We start from the raw sequence: 19,086 nt of genomic DNA on the forward strand, positions 1-19,086 counted from the left end.
AAGTAATTTTTATTTGAGACAATTTTTCGAATTATGGATAGATGGCGTTTTGATCGGAAAAACGAATGTTGGAAATGGAAAATTAAATTAAGAAATGAAAAGTCCCCACGAAAATGGAAAACTTAATATTTTGGTTTTAGGACCTAATTTTCACAACCAAATAGATCCCCCTAACGCTCGAGTAACTGCAAATTTAGCATACCTGCCTCCCCTACTATATTTGTGCCTGTAGGATTGACCAATTAGTTGTCTTTCGTGTTAAATAATTAACCACTAAACAATTATTAAATTATTTTGAGCGTGGTACACATTCTGGCATCAACCGTGCAAGATTGCTAACGAAATAATTATAATAAATGTGAAGTATTTCTGTCAAGTAGTCACTTCATTTACAGAGGTGCCAAGTGCCAATAAACGTGTAATTTGTGTAATTTTAATTGCACCTTGAAATCGAGGCACTCAGAGCAACAGTGGCCTAACTCTAACCCACAATCCACAATTTTACCAAAACTCTTTTATCATGTTAAAGTTATCCCTTATTTAAGTATCTTCATATACAGAGTGGCCCAAGCAATGGTTGCAGGATTGCAAACTGACTTTGCAAACAGACGATAAACACACGATGAACTGATGACGTGAGGAATCGAAAAATTGTATTCCTTAATTGTATACTCTTGGCTTAGCAGTTCTCTTAATTGACTTAGCTAATAAATATTCTTTTATATATTTATAAGTGTTTTTTTCTATATATTTCTATATATTTTTTATCTTCTTTTTAGGTATCAAATTTGGGAGGCAAGACGATGGTTTACTGCGTAGCAGGAGTCAGTCGTTCAGCCAGTATCTGCATAGCATACCTTATGAAATACCACAAACTGTCTTTACTAGAATCCTACAATTACGTAAAACTTCGAAGGCCCAGAATCAAACCCAACTGCGGTTTCTTCAAGCAGCTCATAGAGTACGAGAAGCAACTGTTCGGTTGTAATACTGTCCAGATGGTGTTCAATGAGTTTGTTCAAATGGAGATACCTGATGTGTATGATGCTGATTATAGGCCCATTACTAGTTATTCTAAAAAGATAAAAAATGGAAGGTACTGAGGTATATCGTATTGACTATGAGGAATTCGACTGAAAAATATGTATATATAGGTACAGAATATAAAAATAACAGACCAGTATAATAGGTTTTATGTTGTAATTGAAGAAAAAACATATTTCATAGATATATTCGTTTTTGTTTAAATTGTAGTCAGTATAATCGTAATAGCCCATATAATTATATCGGAATTATATAAATTTTTCAATTATGCAATTTCATCAAGATGTAGTTAATTTCGTATTCTTTATTAATACGAGCAACAAAGTGCATATTAAAGAGGGTGTACCAAAAATACAGGTCATAAATTTAATCACATATTCTGGGACCAAAAATAGTTCGATTGAACCTAACTTACCTTAGTACAAATATGCACATAAAAAAAGTTACAGCCCTTTGAAGTTACAAAATAAAAATTGATTTTTTCCAATATATCGAAAACTCTTTAAGATATTTTACTGAAAATGGACATGTGGCATTTTTATGGCAGTAGTATTTAAAAAAAATTATAGTGAATTTTAGACACCCCATAAAAGTTTTATGGGGGTTTTGTTCCTTTAAACCCCCCCAAACTTTTGTGTACGTTCCAATTTAATTATTATTGTAGTACCATTAGTTAAACACAATGTTTTAAAAACACTTTTTTGCCTCTTAGTACTTTTTCGAAAAGTCGAGTTTTTATCGAGATATTTTGAATATTTGTCAAATCCACCACATATTTGTATATGGTTAAGTACGATTATGGTATTAGTAATAATATGAAAATTTATTTATGATTTACATTTTTAGGTATATTTTGAACCATATTAAAAAAGAAGCCACATCTCGATAAACGTGCCTTATCGTAAAAATACAAAGAGGCAAAAAAGTGTTAAAAACACTGTGTTTAGCTAATGGTATCGCAATAATAGTTTAATTGGAACGTACACAAACATTTGGGGGGTTTAAAGGAACAAAACCCCCAAAAATTTTTATGTAAACATATTAAAAAAGAAGCCGCAACTCGATAAAAACTGCCTGATCGAAAAAATATTAAGAGCCAAAAAAGTTTTAAAAATATTGAATTTAACTAATGGTACCACAATAATAATTTAATTGGAACGTACACAAAAGTTTGGGGGGTTTAAGGGAACAAAACCCCCATAAAATTTTTATGGGGTGCACAAATTTCACTATAATTTTTTTTAAGATGTTCCTGCCATAAGATTGCCCCATGCCCATTTTCGTTAAAAAATCTCTAATAGTTTTCGATATATTTGAAAAAATCCATTTTTATTTTGTAACTTCAAAGGGCTGTAACTTTTTTAATGTGCATATTAGTACTAAGGTAAGTTAGGTTTATTCGAACTATTTTTGTTCCCAGAATATGTGATTTAATTTATGACCTGTATTTTTGTTACACCCTGTATATTAAGTGCGTTCGCAGAGTGGTCAGGGATTAGTGCCTGACAATTCCTAACTTGACCTAATATAAATAATACCGTTTATTTACTATTAATTTATATTAATAATTAATTATAATATATTATAATATAATAATAATAGTCTCCCGTTTTATACCGCTCACGTGACTTTGGGAGTATAGCAGGGAAGTCTGCTATATCTAGGGCCTACGGTATACAAAGAAGGTAACAGGGCCAGTGCTAAGCTTCAACCGCCTATTATTACCCCTGGTTTTACCCAAGGTACTCATTTTTTATTTAGGCCTGAGTCGACCTGGGATCCTATAAACATTTTAAAAATGTCTAGTTGTTCTTGCCGGCGCGCGGTCGGATTTGAACTCCATACCACCGGCACGCGAGCCAAGCACACTACCGCTTAGCTACGCCGGCCCTACATAATATAATAATTATTAGTAAATATACCTTGTATATTTATCTATTAACCGTATTATTTATATTAGTTCAGGTTAGGAGTTGTCAGGAACTAGTCCCTAACCACTCTGCGAACGCACATTATAAATGGTGTTGTTAAAAGTTTGATAACCCCTGGTCTTAGCTTTTGTAATAATTTTTTAAGATATTATTAGATGTAACTTATTAGATATAATAGTTTACTCCTAAATGTTCTATTAATTATATAATTTAATTAATCGTATGAAAATTATAATGTATTGACTCATTTTTGTTATGGATGCATTTTCTCGAAAAATAATTCGGAAAATTTTATCACTAGTTCGATCTTTTTATCATCAGCACTTTCTAGTAATTTTCATATTATTTTTTTTTTCAGTGACGGAGAAACATAATCATAATCACAACTAATGTGAATAATGACACATAGTACGTTCTTTAATGGTAAAATATTGCAAAACCTCTAAATTTTAAAGAACCGCTTGGATTGACATGCAATTTGGCATACACATAGCTAATAAGTCAAAGAAAAAAGTGATATTGTGCTGATGGGTGCTTTTGCCCTGGGGGTGATTTTCACCCCTTCTCGGGGGTGAAAAAATATGTGTCCAAAATATATTCGGCATTCGATAAACTGACTAATTCTAAGCAACTTTTGTTCTATAGAGTTTTTTCACCAAGTCAATACTTTTCGAGTTATTTGCGAGTGAATTTGTTAATTTTTAACCAAAATAACCACGTTTTTAGACGGTTTTTCGCAAATAACTCAAAAAGTAAGTATTTTGTCGAAAAAAAAAATTCTTAATAAAAATATAGTTTATAAAAAAATGAAAAAAATGGTGCATATACTAAGTCTGTAGACCCAGTACAAGCAAAGTTGTAGCTAATGAAATTGTAGGTTCTTATTCGTCAAATTCCAAATCGAATATTTCATCGAGAAATTACCAAAAAACTGAACACTTCTCGGGGAACACTCATTTCAACTTTTTTAACGTGTTTAAAAAAGGTTTATATTTGTTTTTAGAAAAAAACCTCTAACGTTAAAAGTAAGTGAGTCATGCTCAAAATATTGTTTTTGCCTTTTATTTTTTGGTAAAAAGAATCCCGAAAAGCACCCCCTAATTTGCATATCAAATAAAATTAATCGTAACCGTTTCACAGGTTACTTTGCTTATTTATTCTTTATACGATCTGTAAGTCTCAGCGGTTCAAAGTGCTTATTTTTGAAAAGGCTTAAGTTAAATGACTTGAACGAGTCACTAATCCCGAGTGTATGCAAATTATGAACAGCCATAGCATAACCGATTTTTGTCTAACAGGAAAACAAAAAGTCCAAAATATTCAGAAAAGCAAAACGTACATTTTATTACTTTTTGAGATTTTTGGTATTACTAATAATTTTTAAGATTTTAAAAAAGAGCATTTTTTCAAAATAAAAATTTTTAAAAATTTTATTTTAAAACCATTTTTTTTTCAAAATAAGCACGTTGAATCGATGAAACTTGCAGACCATATAGACATAACATAAATAAAGCAACATGTGAAGCGGTAAGGATTAATTCTATTTAAGTTTTTAATTAGGGGGTGATTTTCCCGATTTTTTTATGCCAAATCAAAACTGACCAACTGTATTTTGAGCGTAACTTGCTCACATTTGATGCTAGAATATTTTTTATAAAAATAGACATAAAGCTTTTTAGACTTTTTGAAAAAGTTGTAATGAGTTTTTTCCAAAAAGTGCTTAATTTTTTGGTTATTTCACGTTGAAATATATTTATTTGAAGTTTGGCGAATATGAACCTATTTTTTTAGCTATAACTCTGCTTCTACTAGGTCTGGAGACTTCATGTATACACCATTTTTTTCACTTTTTTACAAGCTATACTTTTGCTAACAATAGTTTTTTCGATAAAATACTTACTTTTTGAATTATTGTGTTTGTTTTGCTGAAAAATGAACATATTCACCCGCAAATAACTCGAAAAGTATTGACTTAGTGAAAAAACTTAATGGAATAAAAGTTGCTTAGAATTAGGAATTTTATCGAATTTTGGACTTATTTTGAACGTATGTTTTTCACCCCCGAGAAGGGGTGAAACTCACCCCCAGGGCAAAAGCACACATCTTCACAATATCACTTTTTTTCTTTGACATGTTGGCTATGCGTATGCCAAATTTTATATCAATCCAAACGGTTCTCTAAAATTTGAAGCAAAAACCGTCAAATAATGTACTAATAATCCTTGTAAGGCATTTGCCAAAACAGGAATCAAACAGGAGATGAATCTCAGTAATGATCACATTTTTTATTTTGATTTCATGTACTGATGCTAATCTGGGGTTTGTGCTTCTACATTTTTCAATAATTGTAATTTTGTATTTAAACTAAAGCCGCGTACACACTTGAGCCTTCGCCTCAATCAGCATGTCATCCCAAAGGAGAGGAAGGCATTCTCCCGCACGGCCACACCCAGCAGGGTCATAGCTGGAGGTAGGTGTCCCAAATCCGAACACGAAATCCAGTCTGCACTATTAAGCTATGGTGAACTGAAACCGAAAACTTCTAGTTGCCAGTTTTTCCAACATTTATATACAGGAAACCACAAAAAAGAAATAATAGAAAAGTGATGGTGATAGAGGTACAGAGAAAGGAATAATCAAATATTACCAACTATTGGGCACGAAAACTTCAGCAACTTTACTCAAATGTCTCGAGTGACTTTTGGCTTTCTCCTCATAGTCCAAGTAATGAAGCTTAAAAAAGGACAAAACCTCGCAATTTTTACAGAATGGATCGATTTGCTTGAAAATTTGAGAATAAGTAGTGGATAATCCAAGGATCAAAATATATTTCATGCTGAAAGGCGCTTTTACCATGGGGGTGGTTGTCACCTCATCTCGGGGGTGAACATTTTTTATTATAATTTAATCACAAAAGTTGGTAAAAACGTTTATTCTAAGCAAAAAACGTTCTATACATTTTTTTTTGATAAAATTGATAGTTTTCAATTTATTCGCTATCAAAAGTGTTAGTTTTGTATCGAAAAAATCAATGTTTTTATTAAGTTTTCTGCTAATAACTCCAAAAGTTTTCGTTTTATCAAAACAACTTTACTTAACAAAAATGTACCTTTTGAAAAAGTAAATAAAACCGTTTTTGTAAATTTTCTTTAAGACCAATAGTAATCGAGCTATACTTTATTATATGTTGGCTCTTCTTCGTCAAATGCTAAATATTGTAGTTTCGAAGTCAAAAGACGGGAAAACTATGCATTTTTCGAGGACAACTTGTTCTAACTAATTTAAAGTATTTAAAAATATCTATCTACAAAAATAAAAAAAAATCTCTAGCTCAAAAATTAAGTGACTTATAATGAAAAGAATATCTTCATTATCTTCTATTTTTCAGCGAAAAAGAGTTCGGATGCAACCCCTAATAACCACCCTAATTAAAATTAGTCATTGACCTTATTTGGTCTTTTTTATTTATGTATTATTAATAGGTTCTAGAAGTTTGACAGGCTTAGAATGATTAGTTTAAAAAAATGGAGTTAAAAGCGAATAATGAATTTTTGTAGTTTGGAAAAAATGGCGTTTTCTTTAGAATAGCGAGATTAGCATCAGAGATACGAAAAAATTATTAAATATGAAATTGTAGCTCATTTAGTTCACAAGAACCTGGTTTGCAAAAATATTTTCTACGGCAAAAATTTAGTGAGTGAGCTATTGATAATTAAAACTTGTAATAACATGCAAAAGCCACCTTTACCAACCCTTTCAAAGTCACCTCTTTTTGCGACTGAGAATTTTAAAAAGATTTATTATTAACAGGCTTATAGATCTTGTAAAAACCTACAAAATTATTTTTTACTAAACTTTCTAAAGTAAAAAATAAAAAAGTTACGGTTGAAAAATAAATATATTTTTTTGAAAAACATAAAGGGGGAATCCAATTGGAAGCATAATAATGTACGTTAGTGGCGGTTTTAGTCATTGGAATTATTCATTCTTATTAATTTATATATTATTAATAGGTTCTAGAAGTTTGACTCTGGCTTAGAAAGATTAGTTTTTAAGAAACTGGAGTTAAAAGCGAATAAATAATTTTTGTGGTTTAGTAAAAATGCCATTTCCTTCAGAATAGAAGGATTAGCATCAGAGATACGAAAAAATGTTTCGAAATAAAATTGTAGGTTATTTAATTCCCAAGAACTTGATTTGAAAAAATTTTTTCTACGGCAAAAATTGAGTGAATCGTAAATGAGTATATCGAAAAACATTGATTTTGTCGATATAAAACTAACACTTTCGATAGTGAATAAATCGAAAACAATTAATTAAAAAAAATGTATAGAACATTATTTGCTTATAATGAATGTTTTTATCAACTTTTGCTGTCAAAATATAATATGAAATTTCCACCCCCGAGATGGGGTGGCAACCACCCCCATGGTAAAAGCGCCTTTCGGCATCATATAGATTTTGATCCTTGGACTATCCACTACTTATTCTCAAATTTTCAAGCAAATCGATCTATTCTGTAAAAATTCCGAGGTGGAAAGCTTCGGTTCCTGGCCTATCAATCATATTGAAGCTAAAATATAGAAAGAACACTGTAAAAATAAAGTGTTCGCGAAGTTTGCTGGTTCGATGGAAGTTTTCTTTTCTTTTACACAACCGTACACAGCTTTTGACGTACTCCTTGCTTCCGAAGGACCAGCTGGGGAATCCAGCACCTGAAAGGGTTTGCTTTTGACAAGGTGAAAATTAAATTGGTAAATCAATCTTGGTGGAGGAATAGCTTCCCCTCTTCTATGGATCCGCCCTTGCTTTATTTACTGTTTCAGGGATAAATGTATTCAAAATATTATACTGTTAAATTAGACATATATCTTGAGGAATTTTATTATAAGTATAAAATGTAATTAAAAATAAAACTAATAGAACATTTAGTTTACATGCTGTTTTTTATACATATAATAATACGTATAATAAATTTTGTACCTGATTAGATAGTATAGTTTTAGACATATTGTAATCTGTGTTAATTTATAAAAATATTTAAATATCCTATTCTTTATATTATAGAATTTTATTCTATATATCATAAAAACCAATGAATATGAATGAAGATAGTTTTTTAAACCGTCTAAAGAAAAAATTAGAGAACTAATATTCATAGATTGTTATGCTAATTATACCAATAAGTATTTCTAAAAATAATTATGGACGATTTTACAGACAGTTAGGTATATCAATCATATTTTAAAAAGTTCACTTCTCAAAATATTGTACAAAAATACTTAATTATTGAAAAGTACACAAATAGGCAAATTAAAAAAATATATAGTTTCCGCATTTCGCAATACTTAGAATTAGTGAAAAATACACAAATAGGAAAATTAAGCAAAAATATAGTTTCCGCATTATTCTCATTATGAATTTATTTTAAATTTCTTTTCTTGAAAATCACTTAAATACTTCTTAGAAAGAGCGTTAAATCTAGCTTTCCCAGGCACCATTAATCAGTCTTCTTCTACGTCTAGGAATACATTTAGTGTAGGGTTGGTACACTTTTTATTGAGAGTTTAAATTTTGGTACTGTTTGCTATAGCAAGTCCAGGTAATATGGGAATATTGTATGTTTAACGATATTATTTTTTGTGAAATAGTTATAAATGTTTAAATAGTTTGAAAAACAAATTGAAATAAAATTACATACATCATTTTCCCAATGTGTTTCCATGGTGGAGAAGTTTGGAACAAATAGTCTCCAGCTGCCCCAATGGGGAGAAACATGGAACTAATAATAAAATTAATCTTTTTGATAAAGTTACTTGTGATATTCACAAAACAACATAAAGCAATTCATAAACGAAAGAGAAAAGTTTAATATAAGATGCCAGCCTTCTGGTACTCCCTGGCACTTCATTAGGATATGGAGGTTTTGCTACAATGTAGCATATAAGTATACCTAGAGCTAATATCATCCTGTATCGTGTAGAAAAATCCACAATTTTGCTTGAGGGGCAGTTTGATACACTGTACCAATCTGCCCCCGTCTATTTAATCTTATTTGCCGCAAACCAACCCTGGCGTCTAAAAAATTAAGTCGTCAGTTTACAATGCATTCTATAGTTGTACTTAAATAAGGCATTTAATCTATAACCGTCTTAGATTATTACATTAAATCACAAATAGCAGCAATTGCTTTCGTGGACGATATTACCATATGATGAAATGTTAAAAAAATTACTTTTGAAGCCTAAAATTCTCAATTGACCATAAAATTTTTAAATGCACTCCTACACATACAAGAGTTGTGATGGCTTCATGTCGACTGACATATATGTGAAATACCGGAAATATTGGATGGCATTAAGAATGTAAATTCTCACCCTACCCTATTCTACTCACATCTCCTAAATATATAAATATGGCATATTTAGAGTCCATGCTGCTACTCCATATAGTAGTAGGTACTGGAAACAAACAACCATGTATCATTCTAACTCGAAGGTCACTATTAATATCGTGGCTTCAAATAACTTTTATATTTTTACAAGAGTTCCTCGGGTTAGTTTTCTTAACAATAAGTTTTGATTCATACTGATCACAGGTCTGGTTTAATCTGTTTATTAGATTTTGATGACCCCCTCTGAAGTTAGCCACTACTCAGGTATTTTCAGCATCAGCATATCTGTACTACGCAATTCACTACAATGTTGTCTCCATTAAGGCTTCCTTAAATATTTCATACATTGATGATAATTTTTAAGTCAAACAGAAATTATAACAAGAAATTTATGACTATTTTAATATGTAAGCAAAACAATCAGAAAATTAAAGATATAGCTGGTTTTAGAAAATTTAATAAATATTTTATTTAGAATGTATACTCTGTGTATTTTTTTATTGTTGTAATATTTACAATCTGTCCTTAATTAGGAAAAATAGGTAAATTCTTTGACAAAAATTGAAAATTTGACCTGTAGAGGGAGATCCAGTGATCACCCTCTTTACATAAATTAAATTAAAACAAGTTAAAAGTTTAGTTATCACAGATTATTCGAATCTTCTTGCTAGGTCCACTACTTTGAATCTCTTCAGGCGTCGTACATCATTGTGGCCATCAGAGAGGTTGCTGGCTAACTCGTTTGGATGAGATTCTAGTCTCTTGGAATATTTTTGCAATATTCTGTTATTACTGTTTTTATGGATGGCACATTGTATTTTATTATCTGTGTATTTAGTTTGAATTATTTTTGTAAACTGCCAATTAACCATGTTATTTTGATTTATAACATGATTTTAGTTGTATGTAATAAAACATTTTAATTATATATATACAAGTTGTCCCAAAAGTAGCGGAACGGTCGAATATTTCGCAAACTAAACATCGGATCGAAAAACTGAAAAACACGTTTTTAATCATTTTTAAAAATCTATCCAATAACATCAAATACGATCCCCACATACTCCCCTTGGAGGTGGGGTGGGGGGCAACTTTAAAATCTTAAATGGAAAGCCCCACTTTTTATTGCAGATTTGGATTTCTTATGTAAAAGTGAGTAACTTTTATTCAAGACATTTCTTCGAATTATGGATAGATGGCGCTATAATCGGAAAAAACCATTTATCGTGACACCATAGGTAAATTATAGAAACGGTCTAACATCTCGAAAAATACACTTCCAAATGAAATGCCAAAAAATATGTATTTAATATTTTTCAAAATCCTATCGAATACCATTAAACATGATCCTCCACCCAACCCCCTAGAGGTGGGGTGGGGGGTAAGTTTAAAATCTTAAATAGGAACCCCCATTTTTATTACAGATTTGGATTTCTCATAAAAAAATAAGTAACATTTAGTCGAAACATTTTTTAGAGTTGTTGATAGATGGCGCCCTAATCGGAAGAATGCGATTTATTAGCGCCATCTATCAACAATTCTAAAGAATGTTTCGAATAAATGTTGCTTAGTTTTCCATGACGAATTCAAATCTGCAATAAAACATGGAGGTTGCTATTTAAGATTTTAAAGTTACCCCCCACCTCAAGTCGTGAGGGTGAGGTGGAAGGTCATGTTAGCGTTATTCGATAGGTTTTTGAAAAATATGAAATACATAATTTTTAATTTTTCATTTGGAAGTGTATTTCTTGAGATATTAGACCGTTTCTATAATTTACCTATGGTATCACGATAAATGGTTTTTTCCGATTACAGCGCCATCTATCCTTAATTCGAAAAAATGTCTCAAATAACAGTTGCTTACTTTTACATAAGGAATCCAAATCTGAAATAAAAACTTAAGTTTCCATTTAAGATTTCAAAGTTACCCCCCACCCCACCTCTAGTGAATGGAGTGGGGGATCGTATTTGATGTCATTGGATAGATTTTTAAAAATTGCTAAAAACGTATTTTTCAGTTTTTCGATCCGATGTTATTTCGCGAAATATTCGACCGTTCCGCTACTTTTGAGACACCCTATATATACTGTAAGTCTAGGGACCAAATATATTACGTACTTCGATAATTTGTAATGCATAAAAATAAAAATTAAATAATAGCTAGTGTTTTATTAACATAATTTATTCCATTACGATAACAGAAATTCCAGAATGTATTATTATAATAGAAAGATCCATGGAAAGGAAAATAACCGAATGAATTCGTAACAAAACAAAAGTGGAAGCTGTATGAACCCAAGTAGCAAAGCTTACATGGAATTTCGCGGGATGTTCAAATAAAAATTAATCCCTTAATTTGTAGTCTCACATTAATCTTAACTTCCTAATTTTTTATAATTTCACCGTGTACAAGTAAAACATATCGATTAATAGTTTACTTCCTGCAAATTGAATGAATTGCCAAATAGTGTTGCAATAATGTCCTCGTTTAATAGTTATTAAGGTACCAAGGTTATTATCTATAATACCCGTGGTGCCTTCAACGTTTATTGTCCGACTAAATTATAGTTTATATGCAAAAAATTTGAATGAATTTTGAATTAATTAGTTTTCAAATAAGTATACATTTACCAGCAATAGTCCTAACGTAATTGGGGTAACCATAATTTTACTTAGGTTGTTATTTGTCAACTTAACAGTATTTAACTAGTTATTTAAATTTAATGCCCTAGGGCGTTATTTTCAAATTAACGCCCTAGGGCATTATATCATACTTAACTGACTTCGAAATCATGTCATTATTTGTCAAATAATATACCAGTCGGACATTAATTATATTTTGTCAGCTTTCAAAGTAGGTATGTACTGCTACTTAACGCAAAGTAACAAAGGTAACAAAGTTTTGTTACTATGCTAGAGACATTAACCTTTGTGATGAGGTGTAAATTATTGGTGAACTGGGGGAATCGGATCATATTACTGAACGGGTCATATTATCCGTATGCACGCCAATGGTAAATATAAAATTCCTAATTCAAAAAGTGCGCAATAACTACCTCTGAAAACCTACCAAATTTCATTTATATCTCAACCAGTTTTAGAGCAATAAATAAATCGTCAGTTTGTAGGAAAAAATTCAACATCCCGTATCTCGGAAACGAAGCATTTGCAGACATATGTTTATATAGCAAAGGGTCATTATTTTTTCATGCAGAATTATCCTTTAAAGTTTATCCCACTTATTTAGAAACACCTGTATTGATGAAGAACGGGGCTAGTCGTTAATGTACCTAACTTTTTTATTATCCAAATCCAACGTAAGCCAATGAATCAAAAAACAAAATGTTAAGAAAACGTGAGAGTATAGTTGGGTTTCAATTTCAGTATTTTATAAATGCTAGAATGTTCCACAGGGTGTTGCGAACTTTACGAAATTCGAAACATTAAAAATGACTAACTTTGTGGGCTGCCTGTTTTCTCTGACGCGCAGTGTATTTTAAAGTAAAGGCGATAATAACTAATAAATAATTTATTTATACAAAAACATATTAATCTGGTTCGACCCTGTTTTGTTTATGTTTAGTATTATTCAATTCTATAGGTTTTTCGTCTTCTCGTCCCCAAGCTTGCAGATCTGATGAACCAAATAAACCATAAAAAATAGCTCCTGCAACGTATATAGATGCTGCAATATAGAAGATTATTCTCCATTGATGGACGCTTGTCTGTAAAAAATAAAGAATCAGAAATAAAATAATAGTAGAAAGAAATTGGAACAAAAATGTTAATATCTACACGACATATCTATATATCCCCATAAGATTTCACGTAGGGAGTCATACCAATATCAACGCTCTTTACTCACTTCTACCTAAGCTTATCCCCACGTCTTGCTCTCGTACTCCTTTTAGGAATTTGGGTATTGTATGGATCATGAGCGTCCCAAAGTTGAACCTACCTGAATCATCTTAATCTAATGCTCACTCATGTTAGCACCAATTGCTGCCACTTCTAGATTTCACTTAATATACTCATTCGTAATTTTATCTTTTTTTGTCATGCCACTCATCCATATAAGTACCTACACATTGTCATTTGCTTCATACGCATTCGCTGTTTGTGTTTGTCTTTCTATTTGCTCAAAACTCAGTTCCATTCATTGGATTCTTTCTATCACAGAACATCCACGTTCTTTCAGTTCATCTATCCGTCCCTAACTCTAGAACATTCATCTCAATCTATTCCCCACTACTCTGCAATACCGATCCAAGGTACTTAAACCTATTTTCATATTATACATTTCACAATCCAAAGTTATAATGTTACTTGTAGAGATAACTTTATCTTTTTTATCTGTTTTTTTTTGTACCCTGTTTTAAATAATTTTTCACCAAAGAATGCACCCTGTCGATTTCCTATTATCTGATTCAACACTAATGAGAATGAATAAGGACTGATCCGCTCTTTCTGTCAAATGAAATTTATTAGTCCTTCGCATACTTCTTGTCCTAAGATTAGTTGTTACTCCTCATACATCTCTCCTACAGTCTTCACATACGTACTGGGAACTCCTTTCTTATTAGCCCCTACCACAGAACCTATCGAGGAACTTTGTCACATGTTTTTTTTTTTTCAAAATTAACGAGATTTTTTACTATATTTTTCCGCCAGGTACCTTTTAAGAAAATTGCATCTGTTGCATAAATCCAAACTGATTTTTGCATATTTTGGCTTCTTCACGTATCTGCCAATCCTGTGACTTAGCAGGTTTATGTAGTTTATATATTGTTATAAATAGATCTCCTGTGTTTTTGTAAACATTAACTTATATACTAGGTACTTCCTCTTGCATTTTTGTTCCGCGTTAAAAATGTTTGTTAATCAAGTCGGTTTGTCAATTTATTTCTTGATTTCCAAAAGCTGTCCATATTTCCCCAAGGATATCATCTGGTAGATTTGATTTATAGTCCAGGAACCGAAGCTTTTCACCTCGCAATTTTTACAGAATGGATCGATTGGCTTGGAAATTTGAGAATAAGTAGTGGATAGTCCAACGATCAAGATCTATATGATGCCGAAAGGCGCTTTTACCATGGGGGGTGGTTGCCACCCCATCTCGAGGGTGGAAAATTTTTATTATATTTTGACCGCAAAAGTTGATAAAAACATTTATTCTAAACTAAAAATGTTCCATACATTTTTTTGATAAAATAAATAGTTTTCGATTTATCCGCTATCGAAGGTGTGAGTTTTATATAGAAAAAATCAATGTTTTTCAATAATACTCATTTACGATTCATTCAATTTTTGCCGTAGAAAAATTTTTTTCAAACCATGTTCTTGCGAATTTAATAACCTACAATTTCATATTTAAACTACTAAAATTCGTTATTAGCATTTAACTCCAGTTTTTTAAAACTTATCATCATAAGACAGTCAATAGAAATCTATTAATTAATAAAATATATTAATAATACATCAATAAAGAAGAATGAATAAGGCCAATGACTAAAAACACCGCTAACTTACATTATTATGCTTCCAATTCTATTTCTCCTTTTTTTAATACATTGATTTTTTAACCTTTTTAAACTTTTTTTAACTTTTTTATTTTTTATTTCAGAAAGTTTGGTAAAAAAGAGTTTTGTAGGTTTTTACAAGATCTATAAGCCTATTAATATTAAAATCCTCAGTCGCAAAAAGAAGTGACTTTGAAAGGGTTGGTAAAGGTGGTTTTTTACATGTTATTACAAGTTTTAATTGTCAATAGCTCACTCAATTTTTACCGTAGAAAACATTTTTGCAAACCAGGTTCTTGAGAATTAACTAAGCAACAATTTTGTATTTAAACATTTTTTCGTATCTCTGACGATAATATTTATATTCTGAAGCAAAGGACATTTCTTTACCGGTGTTGAGCTGCCCTTGCAAAAATTAAAAAACAAATAGCCCTGATTTATGAGCTATTTATGAGCTTTCATATTCCGCAAACTAAAAATTTTGAGCTCGTTCAACTGAGCAGGAATTTAATACTTTAGTGGGGGGGGGGGGCGCTGAGTCAGCCCCCCAAACTACTTAAAAATAGGAATATTGAATCGGTTTTTGCGGCAGAATTACAAGCTATTTATGAGCTCTTGAAATTATATAGTTTCGATTTTTGAGCTCATCCCCTTCACCCCCAAACAACCCTTTAATTGATTTAACTTAAGAGAAAAATGCTGAGAAAACTTAAAATATATCGTATTGCGGATATAATTCCTATAGCGTATATACTCTAAGAATAAACTATTAAATCACGTGCATTTCGATTATTGAGCTACAACCCCTTCACAAGAAAACCAGCCTATCTTCCCGGCTTAAGAGAAAGTTGTACTTAAAATGCATTAAATTAATTATTTGGCGACTACATATCATTTAATAATTTATAAGGTTCCAAATTACGCGCATTTAAATCAGTAAATTGCAATTTATTTTGTATAGTGCAGTCACTGAAAGTAAAAATCAACGATTACCTTCAATTTCGGTGTACCTTCATCGATTTTCACGAAAATTGGTCAGTGGTTAGAGGATACGTCAAGAAACAAAGTTGACATGATACCACCTTGCGCCTTTACCCTGAGGGTGGATACCGCCCCTTCTCTGGGGTGGAAATTATTTTGTAAAAAATAACTGCACAAATCTATAAAAGAACAAATTATTAGCAAAATTTATTTTATAAAGTTATTAAAATAAGTCAATACTTTTTAAGTTATTAAAGATCAAAAATTTTAATTATTCGTGAAAAAAATGCATGTTTTGAAGCGGTTTTTCGTAAATCACTGAAAAACTGTAAGTTTTTACAAAAAAGTTAATAGTACTTTTATTCGTACAGCTTATATTCTACGAATAAACTCTTAAATCACGCGCCTTTCGATTATTGAGCTACAACCCCTTCGCAAGAAAACCATCCTATATTCCCGGCTTAAGAGAGAGTTGTACTTAAAATAATTTAAAATTAGTGAGCGGATTTTGATGCTATCAACTATTTCTGGAGCTCATTTTTGATAGGTATTTCTAAGTACTTTGACTAGTATTTAGTACCTAAGTGTTATACAACGCATCTCTTTCCCGTTATTTAAGCTTGAATCCTTAGATTTGAATAGTCGCAGAAAAAATATACATTTAATTACCAATAACTTACTTCAAATTAACATTAAAGGGTTTTTCAAGTAAGCAATTTATTATATTTTTTATTAGCTTCAATTTTAGTAATGAACACTTTTTTGTAAAAACTTACAGTTTTTGAGTTATTTATGAAAAATCGCTTTAAAGCATGCATTTTCTTTCACAAAAATTAAAATATTTGATCTTTAATAACTCAAAAAGTATTGATTTATTTTAATCACATTATATAAAAAAATTTGCTTACAATTTGTCCCTCTCTCGATTTGTGGGGTTATTTTTAATAAAGTAATTTTCACCCCCGAGAAGGGGTGACATGTACCCCATGTTAAAACCCCAAGTTGTTATTGTTAATTCTTGAAAATGAATGGAGTTTTACCGAAATCGAAGGTCATAGTTGATTTTTACCTTCAGTGACTGCACTATAGAAAGAAAATGGCAATTCAATAACTGAGATGCGTATATTTTGCAAGCTCATAAATTATTAAACGATATGTAGTCGCCAAATAATTAATTTAAATTATTTTAAGTACAACTCTCTCTTAAGCCGGGAATATGGGATGGTTTTCTTACGAAGGGTTTGTAGCTCTATAATCGAAAGGCGCGTGATTTAAGAGTTTATTCTTAGAATATAAGCTATACGAATTAAACTACTATTAACTTATTTGTAAAAACATACAGTTTTTCAGTGATTTACGAAAAACCGCTTCATAACATGCATTTTTTTCACGAATAATTAAAATCTTTGATCTTTAATAACTTAAAAAGTATTGACTTATTTCATTAACTTTATATAATAAATTTTGCTTTTAATTTGTTCTTTTATTGATTTGTGCAGTTATTTTTAATAAAATAATTTTCACCCACGAGAAGGGGCGGTATCCACCCTCAGGGTAAAGGCGCAAGGTGGTACCATGTCACCTTTGTTTCTTGATGCATCCTCTAACCACTGACCAATTTTCGCGAAAATCGATGAAGGTTCACCGAAATTGAAGGTAATCATTGATTTTTACCCTCAGTGACTGCACTATACAAAATAAATTGCAATTTACTGACTTAAATGCGCGTAATTTGGAAGCTTATAAATTATTAAATGATATGTAGTCGCCAAATAATTAGTTTAATGCATTTTAAGTACCTACAACTTTCTCTTAAGCCGGGAGGATAGGGTGGTTTTCTTGCGAAGGGGTTGTAGCTCAATAATCGAAATGCACGTGATTTAATAGTTTATTCTTAGAGTATATAAGCTATAGGAATTATATCCGCAATACGATATATTTTAAGTTTTCTCAGCATTTTTCTCTTAAGTTAAATCAATTAAAGGGTTGTTTGGGGGTGAAGGGGATGAGCTCAAAAATCAAAACTATATAATTTCAAGAGCTCATAAATAGCTCGTAATTCTGCCGCAAAAACCGATTCAATATTCCTATTTTTAAGTAGTGGGGGGGGGGGGGGCTAATAGCCCCCACTAAAGTATCAAATTCCTGCTCAGTGGAACGAGCTCAAAATTTTTAGTTTGCGGAATATGAGAGCTAGTAAATAGCTCATAAATCAGGGCTATTTGTTTTTTGATTTTTGCAAGTGGGGGTGGGGGGGATGCAGCTCAACACGGGTCATTTCTTTCCAAACTAGAAAAATTCGTTATTCGCTTTTAACTTCATTTTTTTTTAAACTATTCATTCTAAGCCGGTAAAACTTCTAGAACCTATTAATAATACATAAATAAAGAAGACCAAATAAGGTCAATGACTAATTTTAATTAGGGTGTTGATTAGGAGGTTGCTTCCGATTACTTTTTAGCTGAAAAAAATAGGGACTGACATTCTTTTCATTATAAGTCACTTAATTTTTGAGCTAGAGACTTTTTTTATACCTGGAGATAGATATTTTTAAATACTTTAAATTAGTTTGAACAAGTTGTCCTCGAAAAATGCATAGTTCTCCCGTCTTTTGACTTTGAATCTACAATATTTAGCATTTGACGAAGAAGAGCTAACATATAATATGGTATAGCTCGATTAGTGATGAGCGAGACTGGTCTTGGTCTTGCGGTCTTGGTCTTGGTCTTGCAGCAAGACCAAGACCAAGACCAAGACCAAGACCGCCTTTTGGTTGCAAGACCAAGACCAAGACCAAGCTTGCAAGAACAAGACCAAGACCAAGACCGAACCTTGCAAGACCACGCAAGAACAAGACCTACCTGCAAGACTCTTGCACTTTTTTGAAAAAAATTGGTTTTTATTATTTAACTTTATTTTTTTAGTTCAATAATATATACTGACATTGTAAGAAACCTTAAACAATATCGAATTTTTAAAATACATAATATTTTGGTTATATTTTTAAGTCGTTTTAAGTCAAACGGTTTGCATTTTCTAAACCTTTAAAGTGTCCAGAAGGCAAGTTTTCAAACGGCGACAGTTCAAGAACAATTGAAATTACTTGTAAGACAAAAAAATGTAATTATAGATAGGGTAATCCATTTAAAAAAAATGCAATTAAAAACGGTTTTTATGTACCAGTAGTTTTCGCTTTTTTGTTTAATAAAAATACTGA

The 19,086-nt window shown here is 31.3% G+C and overlaps 2 protein-coding genes across 5 annotated transcripts in view; one reads left to right on the top strand and one right to left on the bottom strand.

The window, feature by feature from the left end:
- LOC114336745 (dual specificity protein phosphatase 21-like) overlaps positions 1-11,528 on the top strand; it is a 69,237-nt gene extending 57,709 nt beyond the window's left edge. Inside the window, exon 3 of the mRNA XM_050645505.1 lies at positions 780-11,528. Within this exon, the coding sequence (XP_050501462.1) occupies positions 780-1,103 (324 nt within the window). The 3' untranslated portion in view covers positions 1,104-11,528. The remainder of the gene's footprint in view (positions 1-779) is intronic.
- Positions 11,529-12,883: 1,355 nt separating this feature from the next.
- The window catches only part of LOC114336743 (sialin-like), a 108,611-nt gene continuing 102,408 nt past the window's right edge, over positions 12,884-19,086 (bottom strand). For all 4 annotated transcript variants that reach the window (XM_028287113.2, XM_028287111.1, XM_028287112.2 and 1 more), the window contains one exon: positions 12,884-13,094. In XM_028287113.2, coding sequence (XP_028142914.1) covers positions 12,918-13,094 — 177 coding nt within the window. In that variant the 3' untranslated portion in view covers positions 12,884-12,917. The remainder of the gene's footprint in view (positions 13,095-19,086) is intronic.

Source organism: Diabrotica virgifera, chromosome 3, assembly GCF_917563875.1.
Source record: "Diabrotica virgifera virgifera chromosome 3, PGI_DIABVI_V3a".
Classification (NCBI taxonomy): Eukaryota; Metazoa; Arthropoda; class Insecta; order Coleoptera; family Chrysomelidae; genus Diabrotica; species Diabrotica virgifera.